Consider the following 16,349-nt stretch of genomic DNA (forward strand, 5'->3'; position numbering starts at 1 on the left):
AGGACATGGGCCTGCATACATAACAGCACAGTACACAAAATCAAAACTAGGTCAGACAAACACACACACACACACACAGACACAGACCAACGTGGTCCGAAACTGCAGGGTACAAAACTTGTCCACAGAAATCTGAGAGAGAGGGAAATTAAAGAGGTTGAACCTCAGATCTCTGACTGATAGTAGACTAAACTGGGTGTAGTGATTGATTTGCTTTTTCTGCAAGAGTGCAAAAACATGAAGATTACTGCAGATTTGAAAAATAGAACTTATGACCTGAGATCTGTGCATAGAACTCTGACATGTATCCAAGATGGCGTAGCAGTAAGTCGTCCTGTCGTGTCGTGTCCCTGTATATTTTGTTTATATTTTGTTTATTTTTCGTTTTTTTACATATTTTTCGTTTTTTACATATTTTTCGTTTTTTACATAGCTATCCCTTTAAAAACATTTTGCTAAACCTAAGCTTCCAAATACGCTGGATCTTCACAACTAGCTATCTAGCTAAACCGCAACCCCGGATGATTACCCCTGGCTAGCGTTTCCACCCACTTAGCTTGAAGCTAGCCCGGCCTGCGCTACCACCGTAGCATACTCCTGAGCTACAATACCCGGGCCCACGACCGGTCTATCGATGTCACCGCGTGAAGAGGAATAAACAGACTCACCCCATCGCGACGTCCCCCAAAGGCTAACTCTCTAGCCCTCGCTATCTCCCTGCTTGCTAATTCGGCCTGCTAACTGCTAGCTTGGCCAGCTCCGGTCCGCTAACTGCTACCTTGTCTAGCCCGGGCCTACAAACTGTTAGCTTGTTAGCACAGGCCTGCTAACTGCCTGAATCGCCGCGTCCCAAACGCCCACCGGACCCATATTTACTTTCTATCTCTTTTGACTTTTAATTTGTTTATACCTTCCGGAAACCTGCCTCACCCAATGTGATACGGAATCGCTATTATTTTTTATTTATTTTTAGAACACACTCAAGAACCTCCAGAAGCTAACCAGCTAACTAGCTACAAGCTATTTAGTCATTGTTCGTTTTTTTTAACCTGGATAACACTCGCCAGTCCAGCTTCCCTTCCCCATCCACCGCTGCCCCCTGGACACTGATCTCTTGGCTACATAGCTGATGCACGCTGGACTGTCCATAAATCACGGTACTCCATTCTGCTTGTTTGTTTTATCTGTTGGCCCCGTTGCCTAGTCTACGCCATTTTACCTGCTGTTGTTGTGCTAGCTGATTAGCTGTTGTCTCACCTACTGTTTTAGCTAGCTTTCCCAATTCAACACCTGTGATTACTGTATGCCTCGCTGTATGTCTCTCTCAAATGTCAATATGCCTTGTATACTGTTGTTCAGGTTAGTTATCATTGTTTTAGTTCACAATGGAGCCCCTAGTTCCACTCTTCATACCCCTGATAACTCCTTTGTCCCACCTCCCACACATGCGGTGACCTCACCCATTACTACCAGCATGTCCAGAGATACAACCTCTCTCATCATCACCCAGTGCCTGGGCTTACCTCCGCTGTACCCGCACCCCACCATACCCCTGCCTGCGCATTATGCCCTGAATATATTCTACCATGCCCAGAAACCTGCTCCTCTTATTCTCTGTCCCCAACGCTCTAGGCGACCAGTTTTGATAGCCTTTAGCCGCACCCTCATACTACTCCTTCTCTGTTCCGCGGGTGATGTGGAGGTAAACCCAGGCCCTGCATGTCCCCAGGCACCCTCATTTGTTGACTTCTGTGATCGAAAAAGCCTTGGTTTCATGCATGTCAACATCAGAAGCCTCCTCCCTAAGTTTGTCTTACTCACTGCTTTAGCACACTCTGCTAACCCTGATGTCCTTGCTGTGTCTGAATCCTGGCTCAGGAAGGCCACCAAAAATTCAGAGATTTCCATACCCAACTATAACATCTTCCGTCAAGATAGAACTGCCAAAGGGGGAGGAGTTGCAGTTTACTGCAGAGATAGCCTGCAAAGTAATGTCATACTTTCCAGGTCCATACCCAAACAGTTCGAACTACTAATTTTGAAAATTACTCTCTCCAGAAATAAGTCTCTCACGGTTGCCGCCTGCTACCGACCCCCCTCAGCTCCCAGCTGTGCCCTGGACACCATTTGTGAATTGATCGCCCCCCATCTAGCTTCAGAGTTTGTTCTGTTAGGTGACCTAAACTGGGATATGCTTAACACCCCGCCAGTCCTACAATCTAAGCTAGATGCCCTCAATCTCACACAAATCATCAAGGAACCCACCAGGTACAACCCTAACTCTGTAAACAAGGGCACCCTCATAGACGTCATCCTGACCAACTGGCCCTCCAAATACACCTCCGCTGTCTTCAACCAGGATCTCAGCGATCACTGCCTCATTGCCTGTATCCGCTACGGAGCCGCAGTCAAACGACCACCCCTCATCACTGTCAAACGCTCCCTAAAACACTTCTGTGAGCAGGCCTTTCTAATCGACCTGGCCCGGGTATCCTGGAAGGACATTGACCTCATCCCGTCAGTTGAGGATGCCTGGTCATTCTTTAAAAGTAACTTCCTCACCATTTTAGATAAGCATGCTCCGTTCAAAAAATGCAGAACTAAGAACAGATACAGCCCTTGGTTCACCCCAGACCTGACTGCCCTCGACCAGCACAAAAACATCCTGTGGCGGACTGCAATAGCATCGAATAGTCCCCGTGATATGCAACTGTTCAGGGAAGTCCGGAACCAATACACACAGTCAGTCAGGAAAGCTAAGGCCAGCTTCTTCAGGCAGAAGTTTGCATCCTGTAGCTCCAACTCCAAAAAGTTCTGGGACACTGTGAAGTCCATGGAGAACAAGAGCACCTCCTCCCAGCTGCCCACTGCACTGAGGCTAGGTAACACGGTCACCACTGATAAATCCATGATTATCGAAAACTTCAATAAGCATTTCTCAACGGCTGGCCATGCCTTCCGCCTGGCTACTTCAACCTCGGCCAACAGCTCCGCCCCCCCCGCAGCTCCTCGCCCAAGCCTCTCCAGGTTCTCCTTTACCCAAATCCAGATAGCAGATGTTCTGAAAGAGCTGCAAAACCTGGACCCGTACAAATCAGCTGGGCTTGACAATCTGGACCCTCTATTTCTGAAACTATCTGCCACCATTGTCGCAACCCCTATTACCAGCCTGTTCAACCTCTCTTTCATCTCGTCTGAGATCCCCAAGGATTGGAAAGCTGCCGCAGTCATCCCCCTCTTCAAAGGGGGAGACACCCTGGACCCAAACTGTTACAGACCTATATCCATCCTGCCCTGCCTATCTAAGGTCTTCGAAAGCCAAGTCAACAAACAGGTCACTGACCATCTCGAATCCCACCGTACCTTCTCCGCTGTGCAATCTGGTTTCCGAGCCGGTCACGGGTGCACCTCAGCCACACTCAAGGTACTAAACGACATCATAACCGCCATCGATAAAAGACAGTACTGTGCAGCCGTCTTCATCGACCTTGCCAAGGCTTTCGACTCTGTCAATCACCATATTCTTATCGGCAGACTCAGTAGCCTCGGTTTTTCGGATGACTGCCTTGCCTGGTTCACCAATTACTTTGCAGACAGAGTTCAGTGTGTCAAATCGGAGGGCATGCTGTCCGGTCCTCTGGCAGTCTCTATGGGGGTGCCACAGGGTTCAATTCTCGGGCCGACTCTTTTCTCTGTGTATATCAATGATGTTGCTCTTGCTGCGGGCGATTCCCTGATCCACCTCTACGCAGACGACACCATTCTATATACTTTCGGCCCGTCTTTGGACACTGTGCTATCTAACCTCCAAACAAGCTTCAATGCCATACAACACTCCTTCCGTGGCCTCCAACTGCTCTTAAACGCTAGTAAAACCAAATGCATGCTTTTCAACCGGTCGCTGCCTGCACCCGCATGCCCGACTAGCATCACCGCCCTGGATGGTTCCCACCTAGAATATGTGGACGTCTATAAGTACCTAGGTGTCTGGCTAGACTGCAAACTCTCCTTCCAGACTCATATCAAACATCTCCAATCGAAAATCAAATCAAGAGTCGGCTTTCTATTCCGCAACAAAGCCTCCTTCACTCAAGCCGCCAAGCTTACCCTAGTAAAACTGACTATCCTACCGATCCTCGACTTTGGCGATGTCATCTACAAAATGGCTTCCAACACTCTACTCAGCAAACTGGATGCAGTCTATCACAGTGCCATCCGTTTTGTCACTAAAGCACCTTATACCACCCACCACTGCGACTTGTATGCTCTAGTCGGCTGGCCCTCGCTACATATTCGTCGCCAGACCCACTGGCTCCAGGTCATCTACAAGTCTATGCTAGGTAAAGCTCCGCCTTATCTCAGCTCACTGGTCACGATGGCAACACCCATCCGTAGCACGCGCTCCAGCAGGTGTATCTCACTGATCATCCCTAAAGCCAACACCTCATTTGGCCGCCTTTCGTTCCAGTACTCTGCTGCCTGTGACTGGAACGAATTGCAAAAATCGCTGAAGTTGGAGACTTTCATCTCCCTCACCAACTTCAAACATCAGCTATCTGAGCAGCTAACCGATCGCTGCAGCTGTACATAGTCTATTGGTAAATAGCCCACCCTTTTCACCTACCTCATACTGTTTTTACTTATTTACTTTTCTGCTCTTCTGCACACCAATATCTCTACCTGTACATGACCATCTGATCTTTTATCACTCCAGTGTTAATCTGCAAAATTGTAATTATTTGCCTACCTCCTCATGCCTTTTGCACACATTGTATATAGACCCCCCCTTTGTTTTCTACTGTGTTATTGACTTGTTAATTGTTTACTCCATGTGTAACTCTTTGTTGTATGCTCACACTGCTATGCTTTATCTTGGCCAGGTCGCAGTTGCAAATGAGAACTTGTTCTCAACTAGCCTACCTGGTTAAATAAAGGTGAAATAAAAAATAAATAAAAAAATGTGCAAAAACCATCAATTCAAGTCAATGGAAATCCATTAGTCAGGATTTGGACCATTATGAGAGCACTGCAACACATGGAGGCCTATACTGTAGCTGTTTATAACAGTGCATACCGAGATGAGGAAGAAGACCATGCAGGTGAGGGAGAAGCCACTGGTGTAGCCCAAGTACCCTGAAACAACACAGAGACACTTCATCAGAACTACTCACATCAGATATCACACTCACACATCCTCTGGCAAATGGGGATGGGGCGTGGGAGGTTAGAATGAATCTCTTATTTCCGTCATGTTTAATATTTTCTCCCAATGCTAATTACAGGGAACACATACAAACATTCGCCTGTTTCAAGACAATGTGTTTGGGCTTGAGATCATATGCGTGTTTGTTCTTAGAGTGCCTAGAGAAATAGACTGAATAGGACTGGAGTACTGAGAGCTGCAGCTCATTACTGGGCTCCGGTAGCATGGACTCTCTCTTTCCTTTCTCTCTCTCTCCCTTTTTCTCTTGCTCTCTCTTCTCTTGGCTCAATTCTCTGCAGGAGAGAAACGCTTAATAAGAGGTCAAGACTTTTCTCCCAGCCCCTCCACCCCTCTCTCTGCATCTCTCTCCCTCTCTCTACTCTGTCTTCCTCTCCCTCTCTCTCTGTCATTCTACCTCTCTCTCTTATGTAATTGAATATGAGCTGTTTTTGAAACTGCTATCCCAGTGAACGGTGCATGCATGAAGCTGGGTCTCTCACAGAGCATATAGGAGAAAAACACAGAGACAACAAAGAGGGAGACACTCACTTGATGAAAGCTTTGTGGCCATTTCACTTTGTTAAACAAGAGAGCTCATTAAATGGAGCTGAAGCCAGGGTATTCTGCGCTGGGTATTTTTATATTTTCATGGGACTTCTGACAGTAACATTATCTCACATGACACGGCTATTTACTAAAGTCCATCCTAAAACAGTGGGAGACCACAACACGAGAGAGAGAGAAAGGAGAGGGAGGAGGAGAGGGGGATTGGGAAAGAGTAGGTGGAAGAGAAGGGGGGGGGGGTAGAGGAAAAATGAGACAGAGGAAGGTCACTGGTTCTAATCATTTCTTTCCCTGGAAGGGTTATTGGCAAACACAATGATGAAATGACTGTTCAAGCGGGATTATTTTCCCTCTTGAAAATCTCATCAGAGTAGAAATCTGTCATTTTTCATGTGCAAGTAAAAATACATTCGGAGAACCTTAACATACAAAACATAACACAACATTTCACGTATGATAGATTATTAAATAAGTATACTCTTATTAAGGTTTTAATTAAGACAGTTAACAGAAACTCACCTAGCTGCTTCATCAAAGCCAGAGGCAGGATGACACTGATGGACACCATGATGACCAGGTAGTTCCCATTCAGGTACCACTCACTGGAGAGAGAAATGGAGAAGAGAAAGGGGGAGGAGAGGAAGAGTAAGAGAGAGATGTATGACATTTATGTAACTCATTTATTACATCTTTAGTCCTTATTTGCAAGGGAAATGTTCAATGTCTCTGTTTTATTCAATGACAAGAGGAAAAACTCTTAACTGTAAAGCAAGCCGCCAGGGATGATGAGGACCCATCATCCCATCAACTCATCATCATCCATCAACTCATCATCTCTTGACAGCCAGCAGTAGGACTGACTGACTTACCCCCTGAGGAACTGGGAGTGTTCCCTCAATGACACACATCCACACGTCTTTCCAGGTCCATTAAACATTTAACCCAGGTGGTGCTGGTATGAGAGGGACAGCACTGTGTTAAAGCTCTTAATAAGCCTGCCTTGTACTCCTCGTTCTACAAAGATCCACAGCAAATTGAGCTCTACAAGCAATCAGTTTAAAGGCACACAGACAGCACACTCAACAACAGGCTCTGTCAAATCTGTCACACTTAAACATTACCATGCTTCACATTAACAAGAGAGTTTCTGAGAGGGAGAGAGAAAAAGGGAGAGTTTGCGTGCATACGTGAGTGTGTTTGAGACAGAGAAAGAGACAGCAAAACAAAGTGAGCTAGGCCAAGTGGGCTACAGTGATATTCTTCCTCACCAGTCCTCTTTTCTTCCGCCTCCCCTAGGTCTCTAGTGACCACTGAACGGTCTGGAGGGTGAGAACATGGGGTCAAGGCTCCGTCTGAGGCTGCAGGGTCTGGGAAGTAACTAGGGTGGGGACACACCATGTCCTAAGCGTACTGGGACAGACCACTCATATAGTCTACGACAAGGTGTAGGTGCATAGCAACTGTGATAAACACGTGAAATAAGCCAATGTATGATATATTGAGTCCACTGCATTACTAATATTACTAACTATTTATTTTTTTATCTTTGACTCTGCATTGTTGGAAATGAACCCATAAGTAAGCATTTCACTGTCAGAACCCATTCAGACCCCTTCACTTTTTACATATTTTATTACGTTAAAGCCTTGTTCTAAAATGGATTAAATAACTTTTTTTCCTCATCAATCTACACACAATACACTATAATGACAAAGCGACAACAGGTTTTTAGAAATGTTAGCAAATGTATTAAAAACAAAACCAGAAATACCTTATTATCATAAGTATTTAGACCCTTTGCTATGAGACTCTAAATTGAATTCAGGTTCATCCTGTTTCCATTGATGCTTCTACAACTTGATTGGAGTCCACCTGTGGTAAATTCAATTGATTGGACATGATTTGGAAAGGCACACACGTGTCTTTATAAGGTCCCACAGTAGACAGTGCATGTCAGAGCAAAAACCAAACCATGAGGTTGAAGGAATGGTCCATAGACCTCCAAGAAAGGATAGTGTTGAGGCACAGATCTGGGGAAGGGTACCAAAACATTTCTGCAACATTGAAGATCCCCAAGAACACAGTGGCCTTCATCGTTCTGAAACGCCCGGCCAAACTAAGCAATCGGGGAAGAAGTTCCTTGGTCAGGGAGGTGATCAAGAACCTGATGGTCACTCTGACAGAGCTCCAGAGTTCCTCTGTGGAGATGGGAGAACATTCCAGACGGACGACCATCTCTGGTAGAGTGACCAGACAGAAGCAACTCCTCAGTAAAAGGCACATGACAGCCCGCTTGGAGATTGCCAAAAGGCAAAGGACTGAGGACTGCAAAGGACTAAAGGACTGTCAGGCCATGAGAGAAAATATTCTCTGGTCTGATGAAACCAAGATTGAACTCTTTGGCCTGAATGCCCAGCGTCACGACTGGAGGAAACCAGGGACCGCTCCTCACCTGGCCAATATCATCCCTATGTTAAATCATGGTGGTGGCAGTATCATGCTGTGAGGATGTTTTCCAGTGGCAGGGACTGGAAGACTAGTCAGGATCGAGGGAAAGATGAACAGAGAAAAGTACAGAGAGATCCTTGATGAAAACCTGCTCCAGAGCACTCCAGAGTCCAGGCTTGAACCCGATCGAACATCTCTGGAGAGACCTGAAAATAGCTGTGCAGTGACGCAACCCATCCAAACTGACAGAGCTTGAGAGAAGCTGCAGAGAAGAATGGGAGAAACTCCCCAAATACAGGTGTATCAAGCTTGTTGCATCATACCTAAGACTCAAGGCTGTAATCGCTGCCAAAGATGCTTCAACAAAGTACTGAGTGAAGGGTCTGAATAGTTATGTAATGTGATATTTTAGTTTTGGTTTTAAAATAAATTTGCAAAAATCTCTAAAAACCTGTTATTGCCATTATTGGGTATTGTGTGTAGATTGATGAGGGAAAAAAACATTTGAATCCATTCTCTATGACAGAGAAATACAGCATCTGTATTCTAGAGTTGTATCCTGTGAGAGTTGTCAATTTATTGTTCCTTCAGTGTGCCCACTAGAGCTGCCCCACCTACACCCCAGCCAACCATCTGGCCCTGTGACACAGTCACACATCATCATAGAGAGCGGCAGAGAGGACTGACCTTCCGAACCACAGAGGACACAAACACACACTCACGCATGTGCAAACACACCACGCAGATTCAGACACAAATATCAACAACAACATACTCACACAAACAAACCCTCAATCCACAAATCAACACTCCAGACAAACAGCAGATATCTGATAGCCTGGCTGTTAATACACACATGCACACACACACATGCACGCGCACACACATACACAACCACCCCTTGGGTGGTGATTTATCTATGGAGCGTTCTCTGGACAACTCACACTATGTCGTTCAGACAGAGAAGATAAGATGTTCTGTGTAGCTTTAAAACACCTCCTGGACATCATTCAGTTCAGTCGGCATCATAAACACACTGACAGCTGGCCATAACAAGCCAGGCAGGCATCAAATACCAAACAGCAAAATGCTCCTCAGCCTCTTCCAGAGCAATAGGCACTGTCTCTGTACTATCAGGCCACCTGCTCTAGTCTACATAGTGTTATCTTCTGGTTTACATTTCATCCGTGGCGCACGGCTCTGTAATGATGTGTGTCTGTATCAGCGTGGCCGCGCTGCCCTCTTCTCCCAGGGTCATTCTCACAAACAGCTGTTCTCAGGCCAGCTGCTTGGCATGGTGACACGAATGGCTGCAGGCCACCCAGTGCCAGTTGGCACCACATAATTAGATTGGCTCAACATGAGAGGTTTATTCTTCTTTGGTGGTTTAACACTGACTCAGGATCACTGGAAGAATTCACATGCTGTTGGTTCATATCTCCTTCCTTCCATCCAACTGGATGAAAACACAGCTAGTCACCTCTCACTGCCTGCCGGATACATTCAGAACTGTTTCAAAACAGTGGCCTTCAAATCCACACTATATATACAAAAGTATGTGGACACCCCTTCAAATTAGCGGATTCGGCTATTGCAGCCACACCCATTGCTGACAGGTGTATAAAATTTAGCACACAGCCATGCAATCTCCATAGACAAACATTGGCAGTAGAATGGCCTTACTGAAGAGCTCAGTGACTTTCAAAGTGGCACCTTTCCAACAAGCTAGTTAGTCAAATGTCTGCCCTGCTAGAGCTGCCCTGGTCAACTTTAAGTGCTGTCATTGTGAAGTGGAAACGCCTAGGAACAACAATGGCTGAGCCGGGAAGTGGTATGCCACACAAGCTAACAGAACTGGACCACTGAGTGCTGAAGCGCGTAGCGTGTAAAAATCGTCTGTTCTGTCCACTCGCTACCAAGTTCCAAACTGTCTGGAAGCAACGTCAGCACAATAATTGTTCGTCTGGAGCTTCATGAAATGGGTTTCTTGTCACGACTTCCGCCGAAGTCGGTCGCTCTCCTTGTTCGGGCGGCGTTCGGCGGTCAACGTCACCGGTCATCTAGGCATCGCCGATCAACCTTTCATTTTCCATTTGTTTTGTCATCCCACACACCTGGTTTAAATTCTATCATTAAATGTTCTGTATTTAACCCTCTGTTCCCCCCATGTCCTTGTCCGGAATTGTTGATTGTAGTGCTTGTGTTGGTGCTGGTGTATAATGGGTTTTTGTTGACCCATTGATTTATTTGTTCTGCTTAAGGTGGCTTTGTTTATTAAACTGCGCTGTTGTAAATCAGTTTTTGCTCTCCTGTGCCTGACTTCTCTCCCGCCAGTACACACCCCCTACAGAATTCGGGACCTCACTTATGGAGTCAGCAGGAGCAGGTACCCCGGGTATAGGGGTGGAGGCGTGCATCCGGGAGCACGCAGCAATGCTCCACCCTCTTGGCACCGCCATGGACCACGTTGTCCAGACAATGGACCGCTGGGAGAGACAGGGAGTTCTCCCAGCGCTTCCACCAGCACAATCGGGTTCTCCACTAGGCGCCCCTCCTTCTCCTGGACCCAGTGGGATTCGTCTCTCCCTTCCCCAGGAATACGATGGGACGGCTGCGAACTGCCAGGGGTTCCTGTTGCAGCTGGACTTATACCTGGCAACCGTCCACCTGGCTCCTTCGGGCCATGAGAGGTTGTCCGCCCTCGTCTCGTGCCTCACCGGGAAAGCCCTGGAGTGGGCCAATGTCGTTTGGAGAGAGGGAGATGCATCGTTGGACAAGTTTGAGGGGTTCACCAACCGCTTCCGGGCGGTCTTCGATCACTTGCCCGAGGCTAGAGCGGCGGGTGAACGCCTCTTCCATCTGAGGCAGGGGACGAGGAGTGCCTAGGAGTTCGCCCTGGAGTTTCGGACCCTGGCTGCCGGTGCGGGATGGAACAACAGGGCCCTGATACACCATTAACACTGCAGTCTGCGTGAGGACGTCTGTCGGGAGTTGGCCTGCAGAGACATCACCCTCACGTTCGACCAGCTGGTGGACCTGCTAGCAACCAGTGGACGTGCAGATCGGGGTCTGTTGGTTCCATCCTCCAGCACCCCCTCTCCAAAACCCATGGAGCTGGGAGGGGCGGTGCGCAGGGAGACCGGAGGGGGCTCCAGCTCGTGCACCATCTGTGACAGCAGAGGTCACACTGCCGGTCGGTGCAGGGTGGGTTCCTCTGGATATCGAGGCAGCAGGCAGGGCGCCCTGGCATCACCCCAGGTGAGCCGGCACCATTCTCACCCAGAGCCCTCTGTTGCACATATGTTTGTGTATGTCACTTATCCTGAATTTTCCCTGCATTCCCAGCATAAGGAGCTTGTCGATTCAGGCGCGGCTGGGAATTTTATAGATAGATCGTTCGCCCATAGTTTAGGGATCCCCATTGTTCCCATGGCTGTGCAAGTTCCCCATTCACGCCTTAGATAGGCGAACATTAGGGTCAGGGTTGATTAGGGAGGTCACCGCTCCTCTGGGCATGGTGACGCAGCACCTCAGGGCACAAAGAGAGAAATAGTCTCTTCCTTATTGACTCTCCTGCGTGTCCCATTGTGCTAGGCCTACCCTGGTTAGCTTGTCATGACCCCACTGTTTCTTGGCCACAGAGGGCTCTCACGGCGTAGTCGCAAGAGTGCTCTTGGAGGTGTTTAGGGGTTTCCGTTGGTGCTACTACGGCGGAAAGTCCAGACCAGGTCTCCACCGTGCGCATTCCCCCTGAATATGCCTATTTGTCTCTCGCCTCCTCCAAAAAGAAGGCGACTCAATTAGCACCACATCGACGGGGCGATTGTGCGATAAATCTCCTTGTAGACACTGCACTTCCCAGGAGTCACGTGTATCCCCTCTCACAGGCGGAGATGGCGGCTATGGAAACATACGTCTCCGAATCCCTGCGTCAGGGGTACATTTTGTCCTCCACTTCACCCGCCTCCTCAAGTTTATTTTTTGTGAAGAAGAAGGAGGGAGGTCTGCGTCAGTGTATTGACTATCGGGGTCTGAACCAGATCACGGTGAGGTAGTTACCCACTTCCGCTCAAAGCCACAGCGATTGAATCAATGCACGGGGCACGCTTCTTCACCAAACTAGATCTCAGGAGCGCTTACAACCTGGTGCGTATCCGGGAGGTAGACGAGTGGAAGACAGCTTTCAGTACCACCTCAGGGCACTATGAGTACCTCGTCATGCCATAAGGGTTGATGAATGCTCCATCAGTCTCCCAAGCCTTTGTAGACAAGATTTTCAGGGACCTTCAATGGCAGGGTGTAGTGCTGTATATTGATGACATTCTGATATACTCCCCTACATGCGCCGAGCATGTGTCCCTGGTGCATAGGGTGCTTGGTCGCCTGTTGGAGCATGGCCTGTATGTCAAGGCTGAGAAATACCTGTTCTTCCAGTAGTCCGTCTCCTTCCTAGGGTATCGCATTTCCACCTCAAGGGTGGAGATGGAGAATGACCGCATTTCAGCCATGCATAATTGGCCGACTCCCACCACGGCAAAGGAGGTGCAGTGGTTCTTAGGGTTTGCAAACCACTACCGGAGGTTTATCTGGGGTTTTGGTCAGGTAGCGGCTCCCATTACCTCATTGCTGAAGGGGGGCCTGGTACATTTGCAGTGGTCAGTTGAGATGGACAGGGCTTTTAGTAACCTGAGGTCTCTGTTTACCTCGGTTCCTGTGCTGGCCCATCCGGATACCTCTTTGGCGTTCATAGTGGAGGTGGACACGTCCGAGGCTGGGATAGAAGCTGTGCTCTCTCAGCACTCGGGTACGCCACCGAAGCTCCGCCCCTGTGCCTTCTTCTCGAGGAAGCTCAGCCCGGCGGAGCGAAACTATGACATGGGGGACCGGGAGCTGATGGCTGTCGTCAAGGCCTTGAAGGCGTGGAGACATTGGCTTGAAGGGGCTAAACACCCCTTTCTCATCTGTACTGACCACCGCAATCTGGAGTACATCCAGGCGGCGAGGAGACTGAACCCTCACCAGGCAAGGTGGGCCATGTTTTTCACCCGTTTTGTGTTCACCCTTTCCTATAGACCAGGCTCCCAGAACGTGAAGGCAGACGCATTGTCCTGGCTGTATGACACAGAGGAGCGGCCCATGGATCCCACTCCCATACTCCCCACCTCCTGTCTGGTGGCACTGGTAGTGTGGGAGCTGGACGCGGACATTGAGTAGGTGTTACGTGCAGAAACCCAGTCCAGTGTCCTCTGGTCCTCTGTACGTCCCATCTGCTGTTCTTGACCGGTTGATCTATTGGGCCCACACGTCACCCTCCTCTGGTCATCATGGGATCGGTCGGACAGTGCGCTGTTTGAGTGGGAGGAACTGGTGGCCTACCTTGGCTAAGGACGTGAGGGTTTATGTTTCCTCCTGCCTGGTGTGCGCCCAGTGTAAGGCTCCTAGGCACCTGCCCAGAGGGAAGCTACACACCTTAGCCGTTCCACAACGGCCTCGATCAGACACTTAAACCTCAGGCACTTCGTAGTGCCGGAAGACGTGCGTAAACAAGGCCTCCGCCTACAGACCCTCCGCAGTCTGTAGGGTGGATATTCTTACCGATCTTCCCCCCTCACAGGGTAACACCGCGATCCTGGTTGTTGTGGATCGGTTCTCTAAGTCCTGTCATCTCCTCCCTCTGCCTGGTCTCCCTCAGGCCCTACAGACTGCGGAGGCCTTGTTTACGCACGTCTTCCGGCACTACGGAGTGCCTGAGGTTTAAGTGTCTGATCGAGGTCCCCAGTTCACGTCTAGGGTCTGGAAGGAATTCATTAAATGTCTGGGCGTCTCAATCAGCCTTACTTCAGGGTTTCACCCTGAGAGTAATGGGCAGGTGGGAGTAAACCAGGATGTGCTGGACGAATGGTTCATGCGCACGGAGGAGACATGGGAAGCTGCCTGTGTTCACCTTCAGCATGCTGCACCAGAAAGAGAACGCAGACCGTCACCGGTCTGGCTCTCGACCCGAAACCTGCCCCTCCACCTGCCCTGCCGGAAGCTGGGTCCGTGGTTTGTGGGGCCATTTAAAGTCCTGAGGAGAGTGAATGAGGTTTGTTATAGGTTAGAGCTTCCTCCAGATTACCGTATTAACCCATCTTTCCATTTGTCTCTCCTCAGGCCGGTGGTGGCTGGCCCACTCCAGGAGTCTGAGGTGCGGGAGGTTCCTCCGCCCCCTCTGGACATCGAGGAGGCCCCGGCATACTCCATTCGCTCCATACTGGATTCGAGGCGTCGGGCGAAGGGCCTTCATTATCTCGTGGAGTGGAAGGGGTACGCTCCGGAGGAAAGGTTCTGGGTTCCGGTCGAGGACGTGTTGGACCCTTCAATACTGCAGGAGTTCCACCGTCTTCGTCTGGATCGCCCTGCACCTCATCCTTTGGGTCTTCCCCGAGGCCGGTGTCGGCGCGCTGCTGGAGCGTTCAAGGGGGGGGGGGGGGGTTACTGTCACGACTTCTCTGCCGCCAATACGCACCCCCTACATTTCCATGGCCGAGCAGCCACACACAAGCCTAAGATCACCATATGCAATGCCAAACATCGGCTGGAGTGGTATAAAGCTCGCTGCTATTGAACTCCGGAGCAATGGAAATGCGTTCTCTGGAGTGATGAATCGTGCTTCACCATCTGTCAGTCTGACGGACAAATCTGGGTTTTGCGGATGCCAGGAAAACTTTATCTGCCCGAATGCATAACGCCAACTATATAGTTTGGTGGAGGAGGAATAATGGTTTGGGGCTGTTTTCATGGTTCAGGTTCGGGCTAGGCCTCTTTGTTCCAGTGAAGGGAAATCTTAACGCTACAGCATACAATGACATTCTAGACGATTCTGTGCTTCCAACTTTGTGGCAACAGTTTGGGGAAGGTCCTTTCCTGTTTCAGCATGACAAAACCCCCGTGCACAAAACAAGATCCATGCAGAAATGGTTTGTCGAGATCGGTGTGGAAGAACTTGACTGGCCTGCACAGAGCCCTGACCTCAAACTCATCGAAGACTTTCAGGATGAATTGGATCACCGACTGCATGCCAGGCCTAATCGCCCAACATCGGTGCCTGACCTCACTAATGCTCTTGTGGCTGAATGGAACCAAGTCGCCGCAGCAATGTCCCAACATCTAGTGGAAAACCCTTGCTAACGGAGTGTATGTTACCTTTGAAATATGTGTTATAAGTAAATAACATGCAGTATGTTACTCACCCTGATGGATTGTCAACCCCCAGGAAGGCCTGGATGACCAGAGGGAACTCATACTTCACGATGTACAGGTAACTGGACATGGCTGTGGGAGGGACACACAAAGACACAGCTTTTAGTAATAGGATCACACACATACACTGTATACATACATGGACACACACACACTAACACGTATACACATGCAGTATACACACACAGTATACATACATCCAAGCATGCAGGCACGCACACACACACCCAGACACATACTCAAACCTTAGTTGTAGTCGCGATCTAGTTACCTATAACTTTTATATTTATTAACTTATTTTTGGATGTCTTTTGGAATTACCCTACATGGACTATTGTCAACGTCATTCAGAGAACCTACTCTGTGCTACTGAGTTTGTATGCTAGCTCGCTAGCTAGTTCATGTTCAAGTATTGGCAGTGTTGTTTGGTCAACTTTTCGGCCTGTTCTCTGTGAAGTAGAGTTTTGCAACTCTGAGTCTGAATTGTGCTGCTGTGTATTCAACTCTACCTGCCTGGAGCCTTATTCTGATCGCTGGTTTGTTGACTGTTCCATTCGTCCTCTGTGCCATCTGCTGCTTCTGGATTATTAACTATTTATATTTTGGATTTCCTTCGCAATATCACTATTGGATCTCCTTCGGCCCGGTGCTCCCGCTTCCCCCTGCTTGCTCGCCAGCTAGCTATAGCTATGGCCTCTCCCCCTGAAGCACCTCTCTCCCTGGCTTTCACTTTATTAACTCAGCCTCCACTCTTTTACCATTGGATGGGCCCCAGCTGTCAATCTGTAAGTCTCTGCTCTCTTTCTACTGGCGTGTTGTTCTTGCTTGCTACTTATGCCGACCATGCTGGTTGGCTAGGCTAGCTAATTGGCTAACATTCTTTGATAGCTAA

The 16,349-nt window shown here is 48.8% G+C and overlaps 1 protein-coding gene across 2 annotated transcripts in view; it reads right to left on the bottom strand.

Annotated features, from left to right (window-relative positions):
• The window catches only part of LOC109895501 (sodium-coupled neutral amino acid transporter 3), an 83,133-nt gene that overhangs the window by 23,069 nt on the left and 43,715 nt on the right, over window positions 1-16,349 (bottom strand). For both annotated transcript variants that reach the window (XM_020489235.2, XM_020489218.2), the window contains 3 exons: window positions 15,448-15,529; window positions 6,287-6,369; window positions 5,075-5,133 (listed from right to left, as the gene is read on the bottom strand). In XM_020489235.2, coding sequence (XP_020344824.1) covers window positions 5,075-5,133; window positions 6,287-6,369; window positions 15,448-15,529 — 224 coding nt within the window. The remainder of the gene's footprint in view (window positions 1-5,074; window positions 5,134-6,286; window positions 6,370-15,447; window positions 15,530-16,349) is intronic.

The sequence above is a fragment of the Oncorhynchus kisutch genome, linkage group LG1, assembly GCF_002021735.2.
Source record: "Oncorhynchus kisutch isolate 150728-3 linkage group LG1, Okis_V2, whole genome shotgun sequence".
In the NCBI taxonomy this organism is placed as follows: Eukaryota; Metazoa; Chordata; class Actinopteri; order Salmoniformes; family Salmonidae; genus Oncorhynchus; species Oncorhynchus kisutch.